General features: G+C 42.2%; 1 protein-coding gene across 11 annotated transcripts in view; it reads right to left on the bottom strand.

The window, feature by feature from the left end:
• Nucleotides 1-25,726, bottom strand: part of PRDM2 (PR/SET domain 2) — a 133,140-nt gene that overhangs the window by 61,814 nt on the left and 45,600 nt on the right. For all 11 annotated transcript variants that reach the window (XR_015143238.1, XM_086343797.1, XM_086343798.1 and 8 more), the window contains 2 exons: nt 24,366-24,518; nt 14,310-14,436 (listed from right to left, as the gene is read on the bottom strand). Coding sequence is in view for 8 of the 11 variants with exons in the window: in XM_086343797.1 (XP_086199923.1) it covers nt 14,310-14,436; nt 24,366-24,518 (280 nt within the window). In the remaining 3 variants the exon portion in view is untranslated. The remainder of the gene's footprint in view (nt 1-14,309; nt 14,437-24,365; nt 24,519-25,726) is intronic.

The raw sequence follows: 25,726 nt of genomic DNA, 5'->3' as shown, positions 1-25,726 counted from the left end.
TGGGAGGAGGGTGATGTAAATAGCCATCCAGCCAGGTAAAGTGAGGAGGCTCAAGGAATTGCTAAAAACCCAGCTGCAAGCTCTGGTCCTCCCTCACATCCCGGGTGGGAACACAGCCTTCAGGACTGAGATGACATCAGAAACCCTAAATCGTACTCAGTGCCAGCCTCCAAGGACTTTCCCACAGGGTTTCAAGTTGATGCTGCTCTCTTTTGCCAATGCAGGGATAAAACAATGCCCCCTGACAACAAAGAAGTCCGGGAGGAAGAGCTCACAAAAGACAAGGATTTGAAACACAGCTGCCTCCTAGGCCAGTGTCCATGCTGGGAAAAGGGGTCTCACTTTCAATTCAGTCACTCATTCCATCTGTCCCCCTAAAAGGTTCCTGTGTCCCAAGGTCACACATCTTCCCTGCAGAGATGACCTGAAGTAAGTGAGATCTGACTGGGCTCTCCCCCTCTCCTTCCCTGGTGTTGGGGTGGTATTCTGAATACAACAGGACAAGAACCACACAAAAAAAGGGAATTCACAAAACTGCAACTATACTGTGCAGCCAAGGGCCATGATTTGACTAATGATTTGATATAATCGTGTTCAAGGCAGAGGAGAACTAACTGTGATACATACTGATGACTACCTGATGCCATCTTAGGGAAGGGAACGTGAGATAATGTGCATCAAGAACTTTGCACAGTGCTTGACAAAGACTCAGTAAATGGAATCAATTGTAAGGATTATCCACAGTAGATTCTCCTAAACAAATTACAGAAACCCCACGCCTGCAAGTCTAAATTGCCAGCATATGTTCCTTCTTATGAAGACAATAACATTCTGCTTCCCTAACAAATCCAAATTCATCCATTTGTTTTGCTCATTTGTTCTACACTGATTCACAGGATCCCACCCAGATATCATTACGGAAATGTACAAGTCCAATGAGGACAGACGTTTAATTGAGAGGAGACAGAATTATTCCAAATACTAACATCCCTATCAATACACATAAATGCTCTAACAGCAGAAGTTGTGAAAGTCTATAACCCACTGATTTTATTGCTTCTAAAAAACACTCTGTGCTTAATTTTTTAACTAAGCATACTAGTGCACTTAACATTCCTAATCTCTTTGGAAAGAAACCTTAGACCTCTTTGATAATCAGATAGCACCTAAGGCTCCCCCATAGTCATGAACAGCCATAAACACAACATCTGGGGCTCAGGGACACCTGTGTTACTACATATTTAAGTTGTGAGTCTATGTAAATTTGTTTACTGACAGACTAAAAAGAACCCAGACTGCTGAGATAATACTAATAAATACTGCAAGATAATCAGGACATTTAGTTACTATAACACATAATAGATAAAACTGACATTCTCAAATAGTAACTTCTAAGAAAATGTCTCTTTCACTTTTGTTTTTGCTTGAATTCATATCCAGTAACATGTAAAATGACAAGATTTCCTATGTTGTCATATATAGTACTGAAATAGCTCCAACACAGTCACCTTCAAGAGTATCTGGTAATTTACTCTAAGGAAATTTATCCAAAATTCATCTAAAATCTCACCTGCAGAAAATAAGGTTTTAACAGTAGAGTTACCAGTGATCTAGATCACACGAAGGTAAGATAGACAAACAGGAAGACAGTGAGCCCCTCATTTGGGCAGCAAGCAAACCGTGAAATATTTATTTCTGCCTGTGTAACAAATCAAATTCCCAGAGTTCTCTAATTCACCCTATTTGGGGTAACCAGTAAACAAGACAGCATGCAAAACAGAAGCAGTCTCTACCACCTGAGGAATTCTCTAATGTCCCTTTGTGTATCTACTTGCAGATCCAAACAAGCTCCTTACTCTCACCTAATTTGTAACCTACTTCATTCATTCTGTGTCGCCAAAGAAAAATATATGGATTTAATTTTAAAGGGTATGTTAGAAGATGTTGAAACTGTCCATTTTTTTTAATCCAGAAGTACTACCATAGGCCAAGGAATAGGCAGCGCTTCCACAGAGATGATTCTGCCACTGCCCATGCCCATCAATTACAATGGCATGGACCAAAATCAGTGCGCCACCCATGTTCCTGGGAGGCTCTCACTTACTGCTCACAGTAACTCTACACGGTAAGCATGACCTCATTTTACAGACAGGACTGAACGCCTTCACTTTCACTTTTCACTTTCATGCATTGGAGGAGGAAATGGCAACCCACTCCAGTGTTCTTGCCTGGAGAATCCCAGGGATGGCCAGGCCTGGTGGGCTGCCGTCTATGGGGTCGCACAGAGTTGGACACGACTGAAGCGACTTAGTAGCAGCAGCAGCAGCAAACTGAAGATTAAAATGTGTAGAGTAGTCTGTCCAAGGTCACACTGCTGTTAACTGGTGGATCTAGGGTCTGGATCTGGCCTTGTAACCCTAAGGCTATGTTGTAGAAAGCCACAATGAAATCCACACACTGTACATCTCCCAGCACTCAGAGGTTTAGCTGCATCAGCAAATTTTCCCTTCTTGTCTCAACATACAGAAGTCAGGTTCCTTTTAAACAAGTTATCCATTGGCAAAGTACTTATCCAGTTGTATCTGATAAGGAAGCAACAGTGAAGGCTGAGCAACACACCTAACAGTGCTTTAACACAGAAAGAAGTTGGGGGGAACGTAACAATCTATTGTGAAAACAGTTTAACAATTTCACCAACATTTGTTCAATATGCTAGCAAACTTGGCCCCACTCCAGTACTCTTGCCTGGAAAATCCCATGGACGGAGGAGCCTGGTAGGCTGCGGTCCATGGGGTCGCTAGGAGTCGGACACGACTGAAGCAACTTAGCAGCAGCTAATTTGGAAAACTCAACAGTGGCCACAGGACTGGAGGTCAGTTGGATGGATGACCCACAAGCCGCAATCAAGACTGCTGGGAGAAATATCAACAATCTCAGATATGTAGATGATACCACCTTATTGGCAGAAGTGAAGAGAATCTAAAGAGTATCTTGAAGAGGGTGAAAGAGGACAGTGAAGAAGCTGAATTAAAACTCAACATTCAAAAAACTAAGATCACTGCATCCAGCCCTCTCATTTCATGGCAAACAGATGGGGAAAAAATGGAAACAGTCGCAGATTTTATTTTCTTGGGCTCCAAAATCACTGCAGACAGTGACTACAGCCATGTAATTAAAAGATTTTTGCTCCTTGGAAGAAAAGCTACGACAAAGGTATTTAGACAGAGTATTAAAAAGCACAGACATCACTTTGCCGACAAAGGTCCGTATGGTCAAAGCTATGGTTTTTCCAATAGTCATGTATGGATGTGAGTAGTTGGACCATAAAGAAGGTTGAGCGCCAAACAATTGATGCCTTCGGGTGTGGTTCTAGAGAAGATTCTTGAGAGTCCCCTGGACAGTAAGGAGATCAAACCAGTCAATCCTAAAGGAAATCAACCCTGAATATTCATTGGAAGGACTGATGATGAAGCTCTAATATTCAGGCCACCTGATGCGAAGACACAACTCACTGATAAAGACCCTGATGTTGGGAAAGACTGAAGGCAGGAGACGAGGACAACAGAGGATGAGATGGTTGGATGGCATCACAGAGTCAATGGACATCAGTTTCACCAAGCTCCGGGAAACGCTGAAGGACTGGGAAGCCTGGTGTGCTGCAGTCCATGGGGTCGCAGAGAGTCAGACACCACTTAGCAACTGAACTTCTTGACAACTGCCCAGGAGATTTAGAAGACCTCACTTCTCTAAAACTGAAGAGGGTCATAAATAGTATTAGTTAAGGATCACTCTTTCTTGATTCAATATTTTCCACACTCTAATTCAACCATGAATTTAATTTACTTTGGCATACAGACAGTAATTTACATTATTTTCCAGTCTGAATCCCTAAATTTGTAATTTTGATGGAATCAAAACTGAAAATAGATGTATTTAAATAAGCTTAACACTCAAATTTGATCTTGTTATCAAATACTTCTATGTAACGAAAAAGATACATCCTGAATAATGTATTTTAGCAACTAATATAACTCCTAAAGGGCAGTCCAAGTGGCCCTAGTGGTAAAGAACCCACCTGCCAATGCAGGAAACATAAAGAGACGTGGGTTCAATCCCTGGGTCGAGACGATCCCCTGGAGGAGAGCATGGCAACCCACTCCAGTTCTTGCTTGGAGAATCCTATAACAGAGGAGCCTGGTGGGCTAAAATCTATAAGGTCGCAAAGAGTCAGACACGACTGAAGCAACTTGGCGTGCAGCACAGCTCCTAAAAACAAGCAGATCTGTAATCTTAAACCCCTTGTTCAAAAATCCAACCAAGATTGAGACTGCTTTTTATTATTTGTTTGGATGACAGTGAGAAGGGAAGCTGCAATTTCACCTCCAGTGTTAATCCTACAAAATTACAATCCATATGTGTAAACAGACAAAAATCACAACTGCCAACTAATGAGCACTGTGCTGGCGGCAGCACAAACCTGGGAGAGAACACGGTTTCCACTGATGCCACCACGCACATCTTCACCACGAAGGGACCAAGGCAGAAGGTGGAGCGCAGTGACCTCCCATTCCTCACCGGAACCTGAGACTTTCTGCTTTACTGCACAGAAAAATGGGCTGTGAAAACCTCATGGGTTAAAAACAAAAATACAGCCAAACAGAACCAGAAAGGCATGTTCTATACCTCAAACCGGCAAGAGAATGAAAATTGAAACTAAGAGGCCAAATGGTAGAAAAACAAAAGGCACAGAAATTTCAATTCCGAATTGTCCTGGAACTTCAAACAGCACACATAATTTGGTTTTGGGGTTCTAAACAAGGGTGAACAAACCAGTTTGCCTTCATTTTTGTGGCATGTGGTGGCTCAGGAAACCTACAAAAGACTGTACCAAGAGGTAGGATTATAAGCACAACAGGAAAAGATTGTTTATCACTGTAGCTTTAATAGAAATAAGGGGGAGGAGGAATTTTAGCCTAAGGAGTATTTACTGCTTTTCTTTTTAACCAAAGCAAAGATAATCCTCTACAACTCTACCTATCAGGTAACACACAGCTACCACATTAAGGGCGAAATCAGGTTCTGGTCATTCAGATAATGATTAAACTAATAACGACATATAAAAATTCCTTAAAGTATCAAAATAGCAAGGATTTTGGATATCATAATCTTACTTTAGAAGGTGACATTTTTATATATCACACACAATGCTGTTATTTTATTATTAGAATAAACTTCCTGCCTCTGAAACTATTCAAATATTCTTTGTGATATTAAAATATATTAAATTTAATAACAATTAAAATAACTACACCATCCTACAGTGAAAAACTTCTATCAAAAAAATATTTTAAAATTTCAGGGTCATGACCACAAAAATGGGAAGAGGAAATAAGTAGCTACAATAAGAGCTTCAGAATACTGAGCATGGTCTAGTCTCTTACCCATAATCCCTCAGGACTTTTCTTAATATATGTGCCAATTTTAAACCTTTTAAACAACGTTACCTCCCCTTAATTTTTAGAGAAAATTAAATAAGAAAGAAAAATGCTTAAGAAACATGAAAAAATGAAAGCTCAGATTAGTAAGCAGCAGTTCTGTCCAGGCTACAGGGCATATGAGGGTGTTATGGACTTACTAAATCTCTACAGAACAACTAACTACCCTACAAATTACAAATCCAAGAAGCATTAAGTTGTAAACACGCACACACATTCTAAAGACTCTACTGTGGGATACACATGATGACGAATCACTCCTGCCCCACGTGAGGAGGATTTGGGAGTGCACACAGACAGGTTAGGGCAACTCTTCTCTCTTTGTCTCCTTTCTTGCTTTTCCTCTGAAATGAGTCAAGTCCCTAGAATAGGAACAGCTTTATCAGCAAACAAAACCTCGTAAGAAGCTACTGCTTCAAACAGTTCAGATGAATTCTTCTTAAAGGAAAAGGTAAAAAATAAAAACCTACCCCCATCAGAAGGAAATGGCAACCCACGCCCAGTTATTTTTGCCTGGAAAATCCCACAGACAGAAGGGGCCGGCAGGCTATGGTCCAGGGGTGGCAAAGAGTCGGGCACAACTGAGTGAACACGAGAGCGCACACACGCACACACGAGAGCGCACACACACGCACACACGCATTCTGACACAACAAAATCCCTCTTTTACTGGTGTCACAGCGTAAGAGTGAAGGAAACTAACAAGCATATTTTAACTCAATTATCCAGTAAACAAATCAGAATTACACTTAAAATCAGTTTCTAGACTTTTAAAACTAGTATACTAATTAAAACATGTTCATGATCTATAACATTCAGCTCAAGTGAACTTTTAAAGTTGTTTTCTATTCAGTGGAAATCAGTCAGTCATTCTCAACAAGAGAACACTTAGCAGAGCAGGACGCTAAACATCATTGGCTTCTTAAAAACAACCAACAAAACAAGATGGAAGAACTCCACAATCCTAGACACAATGCCTCTGCCATCCGCACTGCAGAGGGAGTCAGGCCAAGACAATGTCTCACTCGGTTCCTGTGGTTTCAAAACTGATTTCAAAAATAATACACAACTTAAGAGAAATGAAATATTCATAAGAAGCTCAAACCAGCAAATATGTCATTAAAAGAACATTTAACAGACAAGAGCTAGAAAGGGATTAAAATCTGATTTGTTAGTTTTTTCAAAAACTGTTTGAGATGCTCAAAGGAATAAAATAAATCTATTTAATCCATAAACCCCAAAGCAAAAAATAACTGAAGGCATTAGTTTTCACCATAACTTAGCTTTCTAACACAAAAGATTTCACTTAATCACATTGCCTTATTATTTAAGATTAAGGCGTGCAATTTTGAAGAGAGCAATGAAAATTCGTCTTGGCTAATTAGCAAATCCTTTTAAAACACTGCTACTTATTCTGTGTAGGCATCCTGCTTAGAAACATTAAGGAACAAAACCTAGGTTTAGGCAAAGTGGAGCCAATTAATTCAGTAGCTGGGTAAACTTGGGCAAATCACGGAAGCCCTCGAGCATCAGTGTCCTCATTCATGAAGGAGAAGAATGACTCCCCACGCTGCAAGGCTAAGAGCAGGATGAGCAACGATGTATATGAAGCACCGAGCGCAGTGCTGGGCAGACAAGAAACATGCTGCCACTGTCACCATCAACAGAAAGCAGCAGTTCATCACATGATGACATGGTGTGCACAGTATCAAATCCTGAGATATGTCCCTATCAAAACGCAGTGTAATGAATGAATTCAGCCAGGAACTCTAGTAACATCTGACACGGGTTTAATCTAAGTGGTAATAAAGAAAAACGGTTGCTTTCAGTATTTATCTTCTTCACTTTGAGAAACAACAGTAATGTTTTCAAATAAGTCCTGTTTCTCCAAGTCATTCAACTTCCTAAACTATGCCAACCAAATTATTAACATTAATAAAAGCAAATTTGAGAACTGTCCTCGGCAGCATGTAGCAGATACTATGAATGCCAGGCAAGAGCACCATGAGAGCCTGTCTGAAGCTGCAACTCCCAGTCTGCCACCCAGCCTTTAACTGTAAGAAATGTCTATTAATTTTTAACCAGCTGGAGGGCATTCCTGGGAGTATTTATTCCTTTCCTCAGTTCTTTAGAAGCAGCTTCAAATATAAAACTATATATACTCTCTCTGTAATTCTATGAACATGAAATTCATGTAGTGTTAACAGCCCATCTGTAAACAGGAATGTAAAACTGCCTAAGGAAATACTTGGTAAGTTTTAAAAAACAGTAATGAATCCGTAATGTGAAAAAAAGAACCCAGTATTCTTGCCTAGGCAAAGCATAGCAAATTGTTCTTTATTTATGTTACTTTCAAATTACAATTGAATTTTTAAAAATTAACTACTGGAACTTTCTACATTCAAGTCTTTTCACCTTTTAGAAAACTTAATCATAATTCATTCTTTTTTTTTTCCCTGTATGAGGCAAGTCTCACCTTCAGTTTCCATATGGACAGAAAAACCAGAATAACAACCTTACACAGAGCATAGCGTATTTCCTAACACACTCAATTACGCTATATATTAGGATTTTTGCAAAGCAGTTGAAACTCTGCAAAATGCTTTGAAAAATTTTAGTTAATCCATGAATTTCCTATGAACAAAGTTATACATAGTAAGAATCAAGGGCACAAAAATACCAACCAACGTATTTCCCTAAATTTAGAGCAATTCAGTAGCAGCAGAAGTAGAATTAGAAATCGAAAAAAAATTCCCTGAATCTTACTGTTGAAAAAAATACAGAAACTGCATTGAGCTTTTAAAAACAGACCCCCGCAAAAATAGCAAGATCAACTCAGCAGGCAACCATCAAAGGCAGGTCACCCAGTGCTGAGCAAAGGCATCATTCCGCTGGAAGCAGTGAGTTCCCCCTGGGGACCAACCAGGACGCTGCTCACTTGAGTCCAAGGGGACAAGTTCACAAGCCATGGAACATCTAATGCCGGGGCCCTATCTCCACAGAACTGTAGCCACTTCCAAGTGGCCCACGCCCTGCTCCAACACTTACCAACAAGACCAAGGGATGAGTGCACTGTAAGCGGGCACAGAACCTGCCCACCAGGCCCCAGAAAGCTCAGGGCCCATCTGTCATCGTCCTCAGGTACCATGGCCAGGCCTCTGTCATTCAGCCACCACCCTTCAGCTTTGGCCAAGGAGCCTCAGAGTTGTTTGGCTGCTAGGGCAGGGCAGGTCAAGACATCAAATGTCACTGAAGCCCACCTGTTCTCTGCTTTCACTAAATGTATTCTCTAATTTTAACTTTAAATGGAACCAAGGCGAGCACTTCTACCGCTGCTGTCCTCAACATGTTGTTGCTGTTTACTCACTCAGTTGCTCCCGACTCTATAACCCCATAGACTGTAGCCCGCTAGGATCCTCTGTCCCTGGGATTCTCCAGGCAAGAATATTGGAATGGGTTGCTGTTCCCTTCTCCACCTCCACATGTACAACTGGACAAAAAGCAGAGTATTGCGCATGTGGAAACCAGGTTTTATGGAAAACTTGGCTTCATGTTCTGCCTCTGACATTCATTGGCAGAGAGAGCTTGAAGTTATCCACTCTCGCTGGGTGTCCATTTCCTCACCTGGAGCCTTACCACGCAGAAGTAGAGGCTATGTGCTCTAGAGCCCTGAAACCACAGCTGCTGAGCCCATGCACTCTAGCGCGTATGCTCCACAAGAGACATCACCACCGCGAGAGGCCTGCACACACAACTAGAGAAAGTCTGCTCAGCAACAAAGACCCAGCATAGCCAATCAATCAATCACTCAATCAGATTATTTTAAAAAGAAGCAGAGGCTAAACGGGATCACCCACAAGAATGCTCAGTGCCCCTCAGCACTTCTCGGAGCTCATTCCTCCTTCCAACTTCAGCACCGTACAGCCCATGTGGCTCCAACTCTCCATCAGAGCTTCCTGATCCACCTCTGTTTCTATCTGCTTTTCAGCCCAGCTGTGTGACCTCTCATGTCCCTGTGAATTTCTTTCCCCAACTCATTCCCTGTTCCCCTCCTCAGTATTCTTCACAGGAGTCCTCCCCAATGGGCTCAGCTATTCGACCAGAAGGCAGCATCACCTCCTCTCCCAAAGGACTCTTGGCAATCCCTACCCTATCCTGAAGCCTGAACACACATCAGCCAGAACACCTGGTTCTGGTGTTCCGACCTGCACTGAGCTCCCATAACACAGGCAACGTGCTCCTCCTTGGACTTTCACACTCATCTCTCTAATCTCCCTAACAATCCAGCACTATGTGCAGTGCTGGTAGGAAAGGGGCCAGTATGTCCCCCTGCAAAACTGAGTTTCACACAAAGACCCCTGTGGGTTTCTATATGGCTCTCCCTATACTATACATCACCCCAGCAATAAAGCACCCACATAGCTAAAAGAACACCCAGCTTGGTCCCTCTTCCTGCAGCTCTCAGTCCCGAGACTTGACAGAGCCCGTCTCTATGTCAATCAAGTCACAGCCTCTGACAGGCTACCCCTGGCCAACCATCCCCAGTGACATACCTAACAACCCTGATACACATACTTTATTAACTTTACAAGACGTTTCTTGTTCATCTGTTGGCTGGTTGTCCCTGCACTCCCCAGAGTGTAAATTCCCTGAAAGCAGGAACGTGGGTTGTTTTAGTTCTCTGTTACAGTTCTGGCACCTAGGAGTGTTTGACACAGAAAATATCAATACTTGTTAAATAACAAGGTGTGTGTGTGTGCCAGGCAGGATCGGGGCCGGGGCGGGGGGGGGGGGGGGGGGGGCGGGGGCAGGGTGGAATACCTCCAGGATTTTTATGTGAACAAATTATGGAAAGAGATGAAACATTTTCTTAAGTTGGTTATAATTGAACTGTCCTATGGTGACTATAAGTCTTTTAGATAAACACTAAAAATTAGCTGATCTCAGGAACTCGGGGACTATTTATAGTTTTTAGAAAAGATTATGTGACCCTGTTAAGTGATCTCATGGAACTGTGCTCTTTATAGTTCATTAATGTTTTTGTTATAAACTTTGTCTTAACTGTCTAGCTATCAGCAATACAACTACTTGATGCTACAAATAACTCTTCTAATTTCCTCCTCCTAATTTGCTATGAACTGGAAAGTCAACAGGTTAAAATAAGGCCTAAAATTAGAGTGAAGTGGCCTACACTGCGGCCCTGCCATGAGAGGGGAGACGGAGGACCCCCAGCTTCCTTTGAGCTTTCACAGGTGCTCCATAAACACTGACAGATTAAATAACTCACAATTCTGTAGCTCCTCAAGAACCACATAAGTAACTGTCAGCCACATTCTGTCAGTGGCACTTGCTGGTACCATGGACCCACAGGCTGCACAGAGATGTTCTTTTCTATTATCTCTCCGGCTCCTGACAGCTACCCAGTAAGGTTATGTAGCACAAGGGCCATTCCACGTTATGACACCTGTTTTTAAATCTATAGAAACTGTACCCCAGACATGGTTTGCCCAGTCACACATCTGGTAAAAACCCGAGTTCCGTGTTCTTCATTCCTTCCACTAAGCCCAGGAGCATTAAGACACTGCCGTTTCTTTAGAGTAAAAAGAACTATGGGTAAGGCTCTGATGCAGCCGAGACATTCTGCTGTTACATTTTGTATTTTAAAAAGAACATGTGCCAACATCATTTACTGCTAGCAAGCACATTCAATCCCTCATTTTTCACCGTAGCTAACAAGGAACAGAAATCAACACGATAAAGACTTCTAAATTTGCCCTGTGTTACCTCACAGATCACAGTCTTCCCGTGGAGCAAATAAGAATAACCTGAAACAGCCAACACTAAAAACCCTCCCTTCCTCTCCACTTGAAAAGTTTCAATCTGTTCAAGGAACTTCTCATGTTCAATCTCATTACAGGGGCTCTCAGACATGTAAGTTAGGCTTACTTACAAAGGAAAGAATGCATAATTCCAGTTCAAAGTGTCTAACATATGTACGTCTCTGGCCACTGGCAAAACTGCATGCTCCCTGGTCAGAGACAATATGAACTGTGTTCTCATAGCACTATGTTCCCTTCCTTCATTACAGGTTTGTGTGAGTCTTTGTTTGCCCATCAACAAATATTTATTGAGGGCCTGTTCCATGCCAACCACCTAGGCACTGATCAGCAACTTACTGATTGAACATTTGTCTGCTCCTGTCTCCACAGGTGCCAGGAGAAAAGCTACTGCTGCTGTTCTGCTCACTGACTGCCCTGTGTGACCTCGCAGAGTGACTGGCACATGGCAGGGCTTAGCAGACATTAGTTCAATGGGTGACTGAGACACAGAGAGGGAGAGAAGAGAAGGGGCCGCTTTGTATGTAAAGGAATCGGGGCTTTTTACTGCCCAGAACACGCTTCATGATCCACCAGCGAGCTGATGAACTCTGAAAGGCACCACATGCAATGCACAGCTGTAGGCATAGCAGCTGTCATGCAAAGGAGCAGAGGCTCAGAACTGTGAAGAATTCAACCCTTTGTTTCTCTCTGCCTGCCTCCTGACCTAAATGAAGTTAGGTCCATGGTCCATCTACCTGTCAGCTGCCCGTCTTCAACATCTGGCTTTCAGAAATACTAAGTTAATATAACTACTGAATGAAATATATGTTGATTTATTCTCTGACCTCATTGCCTGAAAAGGTATTTAAATGTCTGAAGTCATTTAAATTAGACCTAAAAAGAACTAAGTTAATATAAAAATTTTCTCCATTTCAGGTCTTTGTAAGCCATAAATTAGCTTTACAGAGAGTAACAAAAACGTTTTGACTATTTAAACTTTAGATCATAAAGAGCAAAAAGGACTCCTTACCAGTAAGCTGTTCAAAACAGTTAAGTTTCAAGAGTGAGGTTCATGTACTTAACTAAAACTTAAGATTCAGTGGGTTATACACAGCTTGGAGTAGTTATAAATAACTGGGTAATAAGAAATATGAACTACTGAACTCAACACAAAACCCCAGCAATATGGACAGGTATAAAAACGAAGATGTGTATGTTCACGTACCACTAACAAAAGTTTACTTTCAGTTTTTTCCTTCACATTCAAATTTTAAAAATTAAGGAATAAAAAAGAAAAGAAAAAGGTAATAAAATGTTCTAAACCTGCACACCAAAGTACGCTGAACAAAGAAAAGCCTTAGGATGAAGTTATTAACCTATGACTATATTTAAATATGAGTTAATTATGCTTAGTAACAGTAAAGATCTCCTGCCCTCCAAACTCCAGCCCCTGCAAATCACAACTTACCTGGAAAGGCTGGTGACATTAATTATACACAAAACAAACACTAAATAAAGGAACAATCAGAATTACCTGAAGAGTTTGCAAACAATTTTGCATTAGGCCTAATATCAACAAAAATCTGAGCACTCACATAAAACAGTAGACAACAGTAAAAACACCTGGCAAATTTTCTAGACCATGATCATCTGATTCATGATCAAAGCACTTAATGATCAAAAACTATTAAGATACAAGGTTAAACAGAGAACATGTAGTCAGGAGAAGTCCCAAAAAAATACCCTGGACGGATTATTGACTATACTGTGAAATACAAAGAATATGTAATGGAACACTCAGAATGGATTTCTTGCCTACATTTTAAAATATTATTTTTACATTCTTCCAAAATCAAGTTTACACTATGAGTTCATTTACAGTATGACTTCCACCATTCACTCTTCAGTGTTCTAAGTAAAGGACCGGACTCAAGTTCAGATGGCTACAAAAATTTACTTAAGACGTAAAGTGAGCCAAAAAAAAAAAAAAAACCCACCAAAAACACAAAAAAAATTTTTCCTATTACTGACAAACTACCATACCGTGCCTTGGCATACATTCAAACTGGGCTCTATGAAAGACTCACGAATTAATATTAAAATTCTCCATTAAAAGGAAAAAAGAAAGTGTAGAATGCCAGCTGGAAATATGATATATCCAACCAGACTATTTCCCTCCCAGAAATTATCCCCCGCCTTCTATTTAAGTGTGACTACACTTAAAGACCTTTTGTTTGAAAACAAAATAAAACTATTGGAGTTGAGTCAAAAGTAAAGAAACAGCACACTGTTCAACTTCCATTTTGCTAACGGCCTAATTTCAACAATATCTGTGCTAAAATCTTGAGAGAGTGCTGCAGTCGTGCGCAGCGCGGTCTTGCGCGGCGTGGAGTGGAGTGGCCTAGGGCCCGGCCCGGGGAGGACTACGGGTCGGAGTGGTAATGCCTTGCCCGGCCAGGTTGGAGTGGTGTAGCCGGGACGGCAGTGCCACGGCGAGTGGGGGCCAGGGTGGCGAGAGCAGCGTCCTCTCCCTGCCCCGGGAGGCCAGCGCATCGGCCGCAGCGCGTCCGGCCCTCCTGCACAGTCCGGGAGGATGGGCACGAGGCCGCCGAATCTGCGGACCTGGAAATGTCACTCTCAGAACACATTCTGTGACGCGTCGCTGGCGAATAGCACAAAAAGCTAAGAATATATCGGGCATGCACGGCTTGGAGGGACCGGTCGCCGCTCCCACCCCCAAGTCCCGCGACCCGGGTTGTGGGAGAGGGAAATGACAACCGGCCCCGGCTCTCTCTCGGTGCGCGTCCGCTCACTTTTCCGCGCCGGCTCCTCGGCCCCAAGTTAGCTAAGAGTCCGAGCGCGGCGTCCGGCGCCGTGATTCAGCAGCGCCGGGGGGGCCGGCACCAGGTCCGGAAAAGGTCACGGAGAGCCGCGGGCGGCCTCCCGGGCCCGGATTCGGAACGCGCGGGGAGCCGGGACAGCGGCGGGCTCCTACCTTTCCTGCTTTTCGGGGAGCTCCGTTTGCTCCGGGCGCTGGCTCGCTCTTCCTCAATCGCAGCTGCTATCTCGGGGTTGTCTTCCCCATTGTACCAGACCAGGAGCTCCTCGCCCGGCGCGATTGGCTGCGGGAAGAGAAGAGACAGGCGACGGGCCAATCAGAGCGGCGTTTGTTGGCGGGGCGGGGCGGGGCGGGGCAGGCGGGCGGCGCTCTTGACCGGGCGGCGCGCCGCAGGCCAACCCGGCAGGAAGGGCTCCTCCGCTTCGGCGGCAGCGAGCCGGGCGGCAGGGGAAGGGACCCTCTGCTGGAGGGAGGACCTCACTTCCTGGCCGCCTCCTCCCCTGGAGTCCGTCCGGTGGAGGTCGGGTTCTGATAGGACCGGTTTAAACTTAAAATTCCTTTATGCTTCGGAATCTTACTGTTAGAAGCCTCAAGATTACCCTCGCAGAAAGAAAGGGGAAAAAAAAAAAAAAACCACGGAACCATATTGCCCATGAAATCTAAGCTGATGAGAAAATGTAAAGCGTAGTTTAAAAGAACCGGGCAGTCTGGAAAGAGAAGTGCTGAAAACTAATCATCAGCGCAGGTTTCAAGAGTCCAAGAGCAAGTTAAGCATAAGAACCACATGCCGCTGCACACTTATAAACGCAAAGCTAATTATATCACGGAGATGCTAAAAGAGGCGGTGCGGAGGACGTGAGCGCCCTGGCAGCGCGTTATCTCTGCGCTGCTACCAACCTGCTCCGGTCCTTGGAGGATTCGCTGCCTTACCCTCTGTACTACACTTCGAGTCTACAAGACAACTTTGAAATTTAGAAGGAAATGCCTATAAATACCTCACGTGTCAGCTCCTAAAACATTCTTAAAGCCATGTATACACCATCATGCGGATTTTACCTAGAGAATAAGATCTTGAAGAAAAGATAATACTGAGTGCAAAGATTACACTCCTAAATAAAACTGAAGCAAATGGCTTATTGGTTTCTCTCACAATGACTCAACTGTCAAAAAGTTCCAAGAGTATCAAAACAAGTAAGATTCCACCTATAACCCCGTGAATAAAATAAAAATCCATGAGTCCAAACTGATATGAATGGATGACAGTCAAGTAAATAAGGAAAGCTCTTCCTTCAGTAGATCCCAACTAATCAACGAAAAAGAAATAATGGAATTAGAAAATCACAACTAGACATTCATGACAGTAATAACTGATCAGGCAAGAATCATCAATAGATGCTAAAACTAGTAGATGAAAGTTTGAGAAATAATATAGTATTTGCATGGTCTCAAAGTATCTTCCCATAAAACATTAATGACCAAGTGAAAAACAGTATACTAAGTCAACATCATATGCCTCCTGATATGATGCACAGAAAAGAACACAGCATCACCTCTAGAGATTTCTAACCCAAATACATAAACGTGAATTAATCATAAAGAAGCTTAACAGAAGGCCAAACTGTGGGGACATTCTACAAAATTACTGATCAGTTCTCTCAAAACTGAAAGGTTATAAAAAACAAAGACTAAGGTGCTGTCCAAACTAAGGCGACTAATGAAACATTACAACTGAATGCCATGAGTTTTCTTTGCCTAAAAAGACTTGATTGGAACAATTAACAAAATTTGAATAAAGTGTGAAAGTGTGTTATTTTCTCAGTCGTGTCCAACTCTTTATTGTAGCCCTCCAGGCACCTCTCTCCATGGAATTCTCCAGGCAGGGATACTGAAAGTGGATAGCCATTCCCTTCTCCAGAGGATCTTCCCCATCCAGGGATCGAACCCAGATCTCCCACATTGCAGGCAGATTCATACTGGAATGTACAGATTAGCTAATAAAATACCTTGCTAGTGTAAGCTTCCTGATATCACTGCACTGTACTTACAAAAGAGGATTGGATACGTTCGTTTTAGGGGCAGGAGAAATTCCATCTAAGATGTCAGCTTAGAAACAACATAGTTCTTCAACATACTTTCTATTCTAGATAAAGCCTTTGAAAGTAAATATTTTGTTTCATTCTTTGCAGAACTCAGTGCTTATGTTATCCAAATTGTAAAATATTCTAAATTCTTTAAGATAAAAGAACCAGCCACTGTTTCCTTTGTTTCCCCAAGGATGGCTAAAACCTGCTGTTTTTGTCTTTAAACCAATGTGTTTTCCTTTCTTGAATCAGTTATACCTAAACCAAAAAACTAAAACATGTATAAAATTATATAAAACATATAAAATTTTAATGCATTAAAATATCCATTACGGATGCCTTTTGGCACCCTTATGAAATAACCTGTTTCTGTTGAAGGAATGCGGAGAAGGCAATGGCACCCCACTCTAGTACTCTGGCCTGGAAAATCCCATGGGCGGAGGAGCCTGGTAGGCTGTAGTCCATGGGGTCGCTAAGAGTGGGACACGACTGAGCAACTTCACTTTCACCTTTCACTTTCATGCATTGGAGAAGGAAATGGCAACCCACTCCAGTGTTCTTGCCTGGAGAATCCCAGGGATGGGGGAGCCTGGTGGGCTTCTGTCTATGGGGTCACACAGAGTTGGACACGACTGAAGTGACTTAGCAGCAGTTGAAGGAATGAGCTTCTATAAGTCAACTAATTCTATGCCTCTCTATGTTTTTATTACAAGTCACATATTTATGAAATGGTGAAGTGATATATATATATATATATATACATATATAATCACTTGAAGTGATTAGAGTTGGCAGAAATATGTAGTGTTAAATAAAATCAAAGTAAAAAAGAACATGAAAAGGGGTGAGGAAAAATCTATCACCCATTTATTCCTAAACAAAACAATATAACCAGAACACTGGCTAGAAGAACCCACCAGACATCTTCAAGATTCCTCCTCAACTCAGCCCAAGTGTTCACATTTATTCCACTTCGACCTCCTGCACAGTACTAACTGTACTAGCAACGGGAAGAAGTTGATAAATATCAGCACAAACTCTCTACTTAGGAGGGTACTCTTTCGTAGATGCTAAAAACACAAAACATTCCAATATCTGTCTTTACCACTAATACAAAATTTCTAAATGGTTAATGAGCTGGTGAGCAGCTAGATTAGGAGCAACCTGATTTGTTAGCTATTGAACACACTTCAAAATTGTACCAACTGAGACAACCATTACCTTATTGAGCTATATGCTTCCCAACTTAGTAAGACAGCCAAACAAAAAACAGGCATTTATGAAGGGGAAAATAACACACCTTTTAAAATCAACGATTGCTTGCGTCTCTACTGTACTGTTTGTTTCTTCTGCATTGCTAAGCACATTTAAGGTTTTATAAGAAAATTTATGTCCCGAGACATGGGAAATATAAACCCACATTTTAAAACATAAAGTCAAAAGTCCAAACAAACTTTTTTAAAAATTATTTTGATATTTAACAAAAAACAACAAAAAGACTTTAAACTTGTCCTTTGGGTTCTGACAGGTTCTATAAGAGTGCTTATAGAATTAAGCACTCTCTCTTCTCTAAATATTAGTAAATATAAACTTGAAATGTTACCAGGGCAATTAGCTACAGGCAATAATTTCCACCAATATTCCTGACAGTAGGACAAATTAAGAGAAATACTCCAGAATTATGAGAACACACAAATGCTTACCCACCTACAATCTTATCCTGCAGCATGATCTTTTAAAAAGTCAACAGTCGGACAGACTCAACTCTCAAATGGGTGAATAGAACTGAAGACTAACATTAGTTTCCATACAAGCCAGAAGCCCCACCCCTGATCTGATCCTGGCCTATCTCAGTAGCCTCCTCCACCATTCCTCTCCTCTCTCCAACCAAACTAGCTTTTATTCCTTTTATAAAAAAGAAGGAAAGAAAGAAAAACCAAACAACCGCTGGCCCCCCATCTATCTTACTCCCACTTCAATACCTCTGCTTCTACCAGGAACCCTCTTCCTGAAACACTTCCTGTAGAAACCTTCTCATGGCTGGCTCCATCTCAGGGCTGCGCAGAGAGAGAGGAAGTGTGCCCACCTTTGGTCTTTGCTGACCTACCAGAGCTAAAGCAGCTCCCTGACCGTCTGGTCACTCCATCACATTATATTATCTTCAATGCACTTACTGTTCTTGGAAGTTACCTTGTTTACTTGTTCACTTGTTTATTATCTGCCACCTCCTCCATGAACTGGAAGCTCCATGACACCAGAGACCTTGTCCGTTCAGTTCATTACTACACAAGAATACCTACTGTGTAGCAGACACTCAGCATTTGCAAAATTAATGCAGACATAGAGGCAAACAATAGAATAGGAAAGACTACAGATCTTTCCAAGAAAATTGGAGATACCAAGGGAACTTTCATGCAAGGAAGGGCACAACAAAGGACAGAAATGGCAAGGACCTAACAGAAGCAGAAGAGATTAACAGGAGGTGGGAAGAATACACAGAACTGTACAAAAAGGTCTTCATGACCTAGATAACTGTGATGATGTGGTCACTTCCTGGAGTGTGAAGTCAAGTCGGCCTTATGAAGCATTACTATGAACAAAGCTAGTGGAGGTGATGAAATTCCAGCTGAGCTATTTCAAATCCTGAAAGATGATGCTGTTGAGGAGATGCACTGAATACGCCAGCAAATTTTGAAAATTCAGCAATGGCCACAAAGAAGGGCAATGCCAAACAATGTTCCAACTGCTGTTCAATTCCACTCATTTCGTATGCTAGCAAGGTAATGCTCAAAATCCTTTAAGCTAGGCTTCAGCAGTATGTGAAGTAAGAACTTCCAGATGTACAAGCTGGGTTTCAAAGAAGCAGAAGAACCAGAGATCAGATTCCAACATTTGATGGAGCATGGAGAAAGCAAGGGGATTCCAGAAAACCATCTACTGCTTCACTGACTATGTTAAAGCCTTTGACTGTGTGGATCACAACAAACTGTAGAAAACTCTAAAAGAAATCGGAGTACCAGACCACCTTACCTGTTTCCTGAGAAACCTTATGCGGGTCAAGAAGCAACAGCTAGAACCAGATATGGAACAATCAACTGGTTCCAAATTGGGAAAGGAATACAACAAGGCTATATATTGTCACCCTGTTTATTTAATTTCTATGGAGAGTACATCGTGCAAAATGCTGGGCTGGATGACTCACAAGCTGTAATCAAGACTGCCGAGAGAAATATCAACAATCTCAGATATGCAGATGATACCACCCTAATGGCAGAAAGTGAAGATGGAACTAAAGCCTCTTGATGAGGGTGAAAGAGTCGAGAGTGAAAAAGTTGGCTTGGAACTCTACATTCAAAAAACGAAGATCATGGCATTGGATTTCATCAAGTCATGGCAAATACAAGGGGAAAAAGTGGAAGCAGTGACAGATTTTATTTTCTTGGACTCCAAGGTCACTGTGGACAATGACTGCAGCCATGAAATTAAAACTCTTGCTCCTTAGAAGAAAAGCTATGACAAACCTACACAGCATATTAAGAAGCAGAGACATCACTTTTCCAACAAAGGTCCATATAGCGAAGGCTATGGTTTTTCCAGCAGTCATGTACAGATGTGAGAGTTGGACCATAAAGAAGGCTGAGCAACAAAGAACTGATGCTTTCAAACTGTGCTGCTAGAGAAGACTCTTGAGAGTCCCTTGGACAGCAAGGAGATCAAACCAGTCAATCCTAAAGGAAATCAACTCGGAATATGCATTAGAAGGACTGATGCTAAAGCTGAAGTTTCAATACTTTGGCCACCTGATAAGAAGAGCTGACTCATTGGAAAAGACCCTGATGCTGGAAAAGACTGAGGGCAAGAAGAGAAGGAGGCGACAGGATGAGATGGTTGGATGGCATCACCGATTCAATGGACATGAGTTTGAGCAAACTCCGGGAGATAGTAAAGGACGGGGAAGCCTGGCATGCCGAAGGCCATGGGAATGCAGAGGCGGGACACAACTTAAGAGACTGAACAACAACAATGAAGAACTGATGAATAGGTGAATGAATGGAGAGCAGGCTAACAATCCTCAGGAATTTAAAACAGTTTTTAATCATATTACAAACAAAACCAGTGTTGAGATTTCTCAACTATCCAATTGATAGCTGAGAAGGTGATACAGAGTCCAGAAGAATATCATCACATGTAAGTTATTTACAAAACCTAACCCAAGCTGGTTTTAGAAAAGGCAGAGGAACCAGAGACAAATTGCCAACATCTGCTGGATCATCGAGTTCCAGAAAAACATCTATTTCTGCTTTATTGACTATGCCAAAGCCTTTGACTGTGTGGATCACAATAAACTGCGGAAAATTCTGAAAGAGATGGGAATATCAGACCACCTGACCTGCCTCTTGAGAAATCTGTATGCAGGTCGGGAAGCAACAGTTAGAACTGGACATGGAACAACAGACTGGTTCCAAATAGGAAAAGGAGTACGTCAAGGCTGTATATTGTCACCCTGCTTATTTAACTTATATGCAGAGTACATCATGAGAAACGCTGGGCTGGATGAAGCACAAGCTGGAATTAAGATTGCCGGGAGAAATATCAATAGCCTCAGATATGCAGATGACACCACCCTTATGGCAGAAAGTGAAGAGGAACTAAAGAGCCTCTTGATGAAAGTGAAAGAGGAGAGTGAAAAAGTTGGCTTAAAGCTCAACATTCAGAAAACTAAGATCCTAGCACCTGGTCCCATCACTTCATGGGAAATAGATGGGGAAACAGTGGAAACAGTGTCAGACTTTATTTTGGGGGGCTCCAAAATCACTGCAGATGGTGACTGCAGCCATGAAATTAAAAGTTGCTTACTCCTTGGAAGGAAAGTTATGACCAACCTAGAGAGCATATTCAAAAGCAGAGACATTACTTTGCCAACAAAGGTCTGTCTAGTCAAGGCTATGGTTTTTCCAGTGGTCATGTATGGATGTGAGAGTTGGACTGTGAAGAAAGAAAGCTGAGCGCCGAAGAATTGATGCTTTTGAACTGTGGTGTTGGAGAAGACTCTTGAGAGTCCCTTGGACTGCAAGGAGATCCAGCCAGTCCATTCTAAAAGAGATCAGTCCTGGGTGTTCATTGGAAGGACTGATGCTGAAGCTGAAACTCCAGTACTTTGGCCACCTCATGCGAAGAGTTGACTCATTGGAAAAGAGTCTGATGCTGGGAGGGATTGGGGGCAGGAGGAGAAGGGGACGACAGAGGATGAGATGGCTGGATGGCATCACCAACTCGATGGATGTGAGTTTGAGTGAACTCCGGGAGTTGGTGATGGACAGGGAGGCCTGGCATGCTGCGATTCGTGGGGTCGCAAAGAGTCAGACACGACTGAGCGATTGAACTGAACTGAACCCACAGAAAGCTTAATCTCGCAGAATATAATCACTAGTAAAAGAATCTAAAATGCCTGATGCATACTTGAGCAAAATCAAAGGTCAGGAATGGAGGAGGCCTACAAAGATTAGAGCTCCCTGACTTCCAACAAAGAAAGGTAAAAATGACAGTACAGGTAGTTAGTAGCACTTTGAGTACTTAGGTTAGACAAGGAACTCTTCACAGAATCTTGCACATGTTGGCTTTAATTTTCATGACTGTATTATTAATGTTCAGCTTCCCCGGTAGCTCAGATGGTAAAGAATTCACCTGCAATGCAGGAGACCTGGGTTCGATCCCTGGATCAGGAAGATCCCCAGGAGAAAGAAATAGAAACCCACTCCAGTATTCTTGTCTGGAAAATCTCATGGACAGAGGAGCCTGATGAGCTACAGTCCATAGGGTCAAAAAAGAGTCAGACATGACTTAGTAACTAAACAATAACAACATTATTAATTTTACTATTACCTCCATTTTTACAGATGAGAAAATTAAGACAGAAGGTGTAACTTCTCATGCTTCCCTGTCTTCTTCCCTGTGCTTCTCTTGAAGGCAAAATCTGCTCACAAGGCAGTCTGCTCCAGTCCCTACTCCTACTCATGACACTATTTTGCCTTGCCAAAACTAACAGCTGCCATTTATTTAGTACTTATCACGTGCTAGAACTCTACCCACAATCATCTATGCAATCCTCTTGATAACCCTCTGAGGTCAATATATAATTATCTGTAACGTACAAACAAGGAAACTGAGGCACAGAAAGTGACTTGCCTAAGTTTTCACATCTGGTAAAATTACAGTGACTTGCCTTGGGTCACAGAGCAAGTGAGGATTTAATCCAGGAGTCTGGCTCCAGAGTTCACTCCCAAACACTATTCTCTCTTGCTTCTGAAAGGTTCTTGGCTTTGCCATCAGAGATGAACACACCTCAACTTCAAGTCTGATGAAAGCATTGCCAAGTGTCCCAACGTCTCCCTGGCCTTCCTCTGCCCTGGAACCTCATTTCCACTCCCTTGACTGTCTCATATGCACCCTTCATTGGTATTTCCTCTCCACCAGGATTCTCCTCACTGATGTAATCAGATGTAACTTCCACTTTAAATAAATTTGAGAAACAGAATGAATTCTTGAATCAAAGTGTGAATCCAATCTCAGACTCCAGTGTAACAAAACTGTACAGTAATGCCTACTAGGAAATCATGCCAGAAAAATCATCCAGCAGAAAGAAAATGGGAAAGAAGGTTACAGAAGTTTTAAATAAGAAAGTACTACAAAGAAGTATTTCCTGCAGGAACTAGAAGTAAGAATGTGGGTTTAGATGAGAAAAAGGACAACCCTGTTGGCTAAAGCCAACAGGGAAAAATACAAAGGAAAGCAAAGGAAAACTAAACAGCTCTAAGATAACTTGCCAAGTTCTAGTGCGAGATACAGTCAAAACTCAGCATGCTGCGAAGATGACCATCATCTTAAATGCTTGCTCATAAAAGAGTTTTCAGCTCCATGGAGATTAATTTTTTTCAAGGACTGGCCTACAATCTATGTCATTTTTAATGAAAGTAAGTGAATAAAGAAAAACTTGCCTTGCAGCAATTTTAGTAAACATATCTAATCCAGAACGCAAAGAGCAACAATCCTCTCTCTTTATAGCTTCAAGACTCGGCCTTTGGGAACATTTCCCTGTACGATGAGTGCAGATTTGCCTTCCAGGAGAACATGGAAATGAGGGAGACAGATGTGGGCTTGCTTGTTGCAGAGATAACAACCCTTCCAAATTCTAACTTTCCTGAATGTACTCAGTGACCTCTGACCTCACCACAAACTCTAAAAAATGATTTTCCTCTTTTTTTCATCTCCACTATTAATGTCTCCAAATAAAACTTTACCAGAAGTAAGAAACATGTTCTGTGTAATTTTCATTCTGAATAAAATTCAGGGAAACGACAGGGCTTCCCTGGTGGCTCAGTGGTAAAGAATCTGCTTGCCAAAGCAGGAGACACAGGTTCAGTCCCTGATCTGGGAAGATCCCACATGCCATGGACCAACTAAGCCCGCGTGCCACAACCATTAAGCCTGTGCTCCAGAACCCGGGAGCCACAACTCCTGAGCCCACGTGCTGCAACTACAGAAGTCTGCACGTGCTACAGCCCATGCTCTGCAGCAAGAGAAGCCACACAGTGAAAAGCCTACACTGCAACTAGAGAGTAGCCCCCGCTCACTGTGACAAAAGAGAAGCTTGAGCAGTGACAAAGACCCAGCACAGCCAAAAATAATTAATAAATACACTTATATTACAAAGATTTAGGCAAAAGAAAAGCTAATCCAAAGCTACACTAGACTGAAGACTAAGAATGTGTTTTCTTTAACAGAACCGCTGGAGCTGCTGAGTTTCGTACAGTTAGATAAACTGGCCCGTCAGACAGCTCCCAGTGCACTTGTGTCTTAAGAGGAGAGAAGTATCTGCCACATGCTTAACTCATCAGTATCAATAAAGATGCCGTGTATAATTACTTAACACAATCTTCATGCTTTAGTGCCCTTCCTCACATAAGCAGTGGCAACTGTATAATTAAAACACAGACCTTTCAGGGTGGTGAATCCCTTTCAAATATAACCCTTTCAAGGTCTGCAAAGTCGTTACTGATAGCCATGACTAAGGACAGCATTTGAAGAAATGCATGTAGAGTATCTAACAGCAGACTAATTCTAACACTCTTACCTTTAAAGTTTTATAGTAAATGGCCCTGTTGATTTCCAGTGGAAATAAATTTTGCTCTTCTCCTGAGCAAGCCCAATTCACATAGCGCAGCCAGTTCCCCTTCTCTGGATCGGTGGCATCAATGCACATCCATCCCAAATTTGGGTAATAGACCTTGGATGGGGGAAAAGGACAGCTGTTAAAATAGGGGTATCTTTTAAATGTTTCCATTTTCAACTTCTAAGACAATTCCTGTTCATTATATGGAAGTACTCCATAAAGCATTTCACATCAACAGAATAATCAGCATAAAAAAGGAAAATAAAAATGAAAACTGAGGTCCCAAATTATATAATCCTCATTAGTTATTTTTCTATTTGGATGTAATTTTTTTCTCCTAAACTTTATGTGCTATATAATAAATGTGCTTGATGGTCTCCAAATCCTTCGCAAACACGAACATGAAGCCTAATGATAGCTCTCCTCTCCATGTAACAGAGCAAGTGTGAGCCTGCAGCAGTGCTCCTCAGCACCCAAATGCCCTGAGCCTCCTGGGCTGTTCAGCAATTCGAGAGTGGGGCCCAGTCCTGCTGGGGTCCACAGCTCCGCAGGTGCCTTTGCTGCAGTGCTGACAGAAATTTCAGTAAGGAAGCATGCAGTGTGAACCTGATGTGGGTGACAGGGCATGATGCTTCTTCTGCAGACTCTGTTGACCTTAAATACTTCTCTCCCTAGACAATCTGTATTCTGGGAAATACCAGTTTCCTTCTGAAACAAGACCAAAATCCCGACCTGTTTTTGAGGAGTCAGATCAACTCCACACTTGCAAGACAGAAGCCGTCCCTGATCATCCACTGTCCATCAACTGCTCCTCCTAGAAGCCTCTGGCTCTCATTCCTTCATTTAAAGAGAGTCTATTGAGCAGCTGTTTCTTACTTTGTAGATACAGACATACATACATCTAGGTTCTACTTTCCCAAATTTAGACTGTAAAACACTTGATTAGGCACTGAAATAGAATCAAATGGTGACAGTCTGTCAAAAACAAAGCAAAAGAAATGAGTCTTCTACTTTCTCCTTCGGAAGAAAGGAGAGAATCTTGATGCTTCCATTTCTTTCCTACAGTCAAGACCCTCACCGCTCATGTCTTCTTTTCACATTAAACACTGTTTGTTTACTGCAGGTTTCTTTCCTTCAGGAACAAAGCCCCAACTCTTGGCTCTTCTGGGCATGCCTGTCTCCCAGCCCAGGACTGCCAGGGCGACGACCACCTTACTGGCCATGAACAACACTTTCTTCCTGCTAGGGGTTACACATCTGGCATAATGCTGCATGCTTTCCATATTATCTCATTTAACCTTATGCATCAGGTTATTACCCCT

This window comes from Bos grunniens, chromosome 16 (genome assembly GCF_055505025.1).
Source record: "Bos grunniens cultivar Pamir isolate PY7600 chromosome 16, Bosgru_T2T1.0, whole genome shotgun sequence".
In the NCBI taxonomy this organism is placed as follows: domain Eukaryota; kingdom Metazoa; phylum Chordata; class Mammalia; order Artiodactyla; family Bovidae; genus Bos; species Bos grunniens.
Note: the sequence above shows the minus strand (reverse complement) of the source record. Positions and strands in the feature narration are given on the sequence as shown.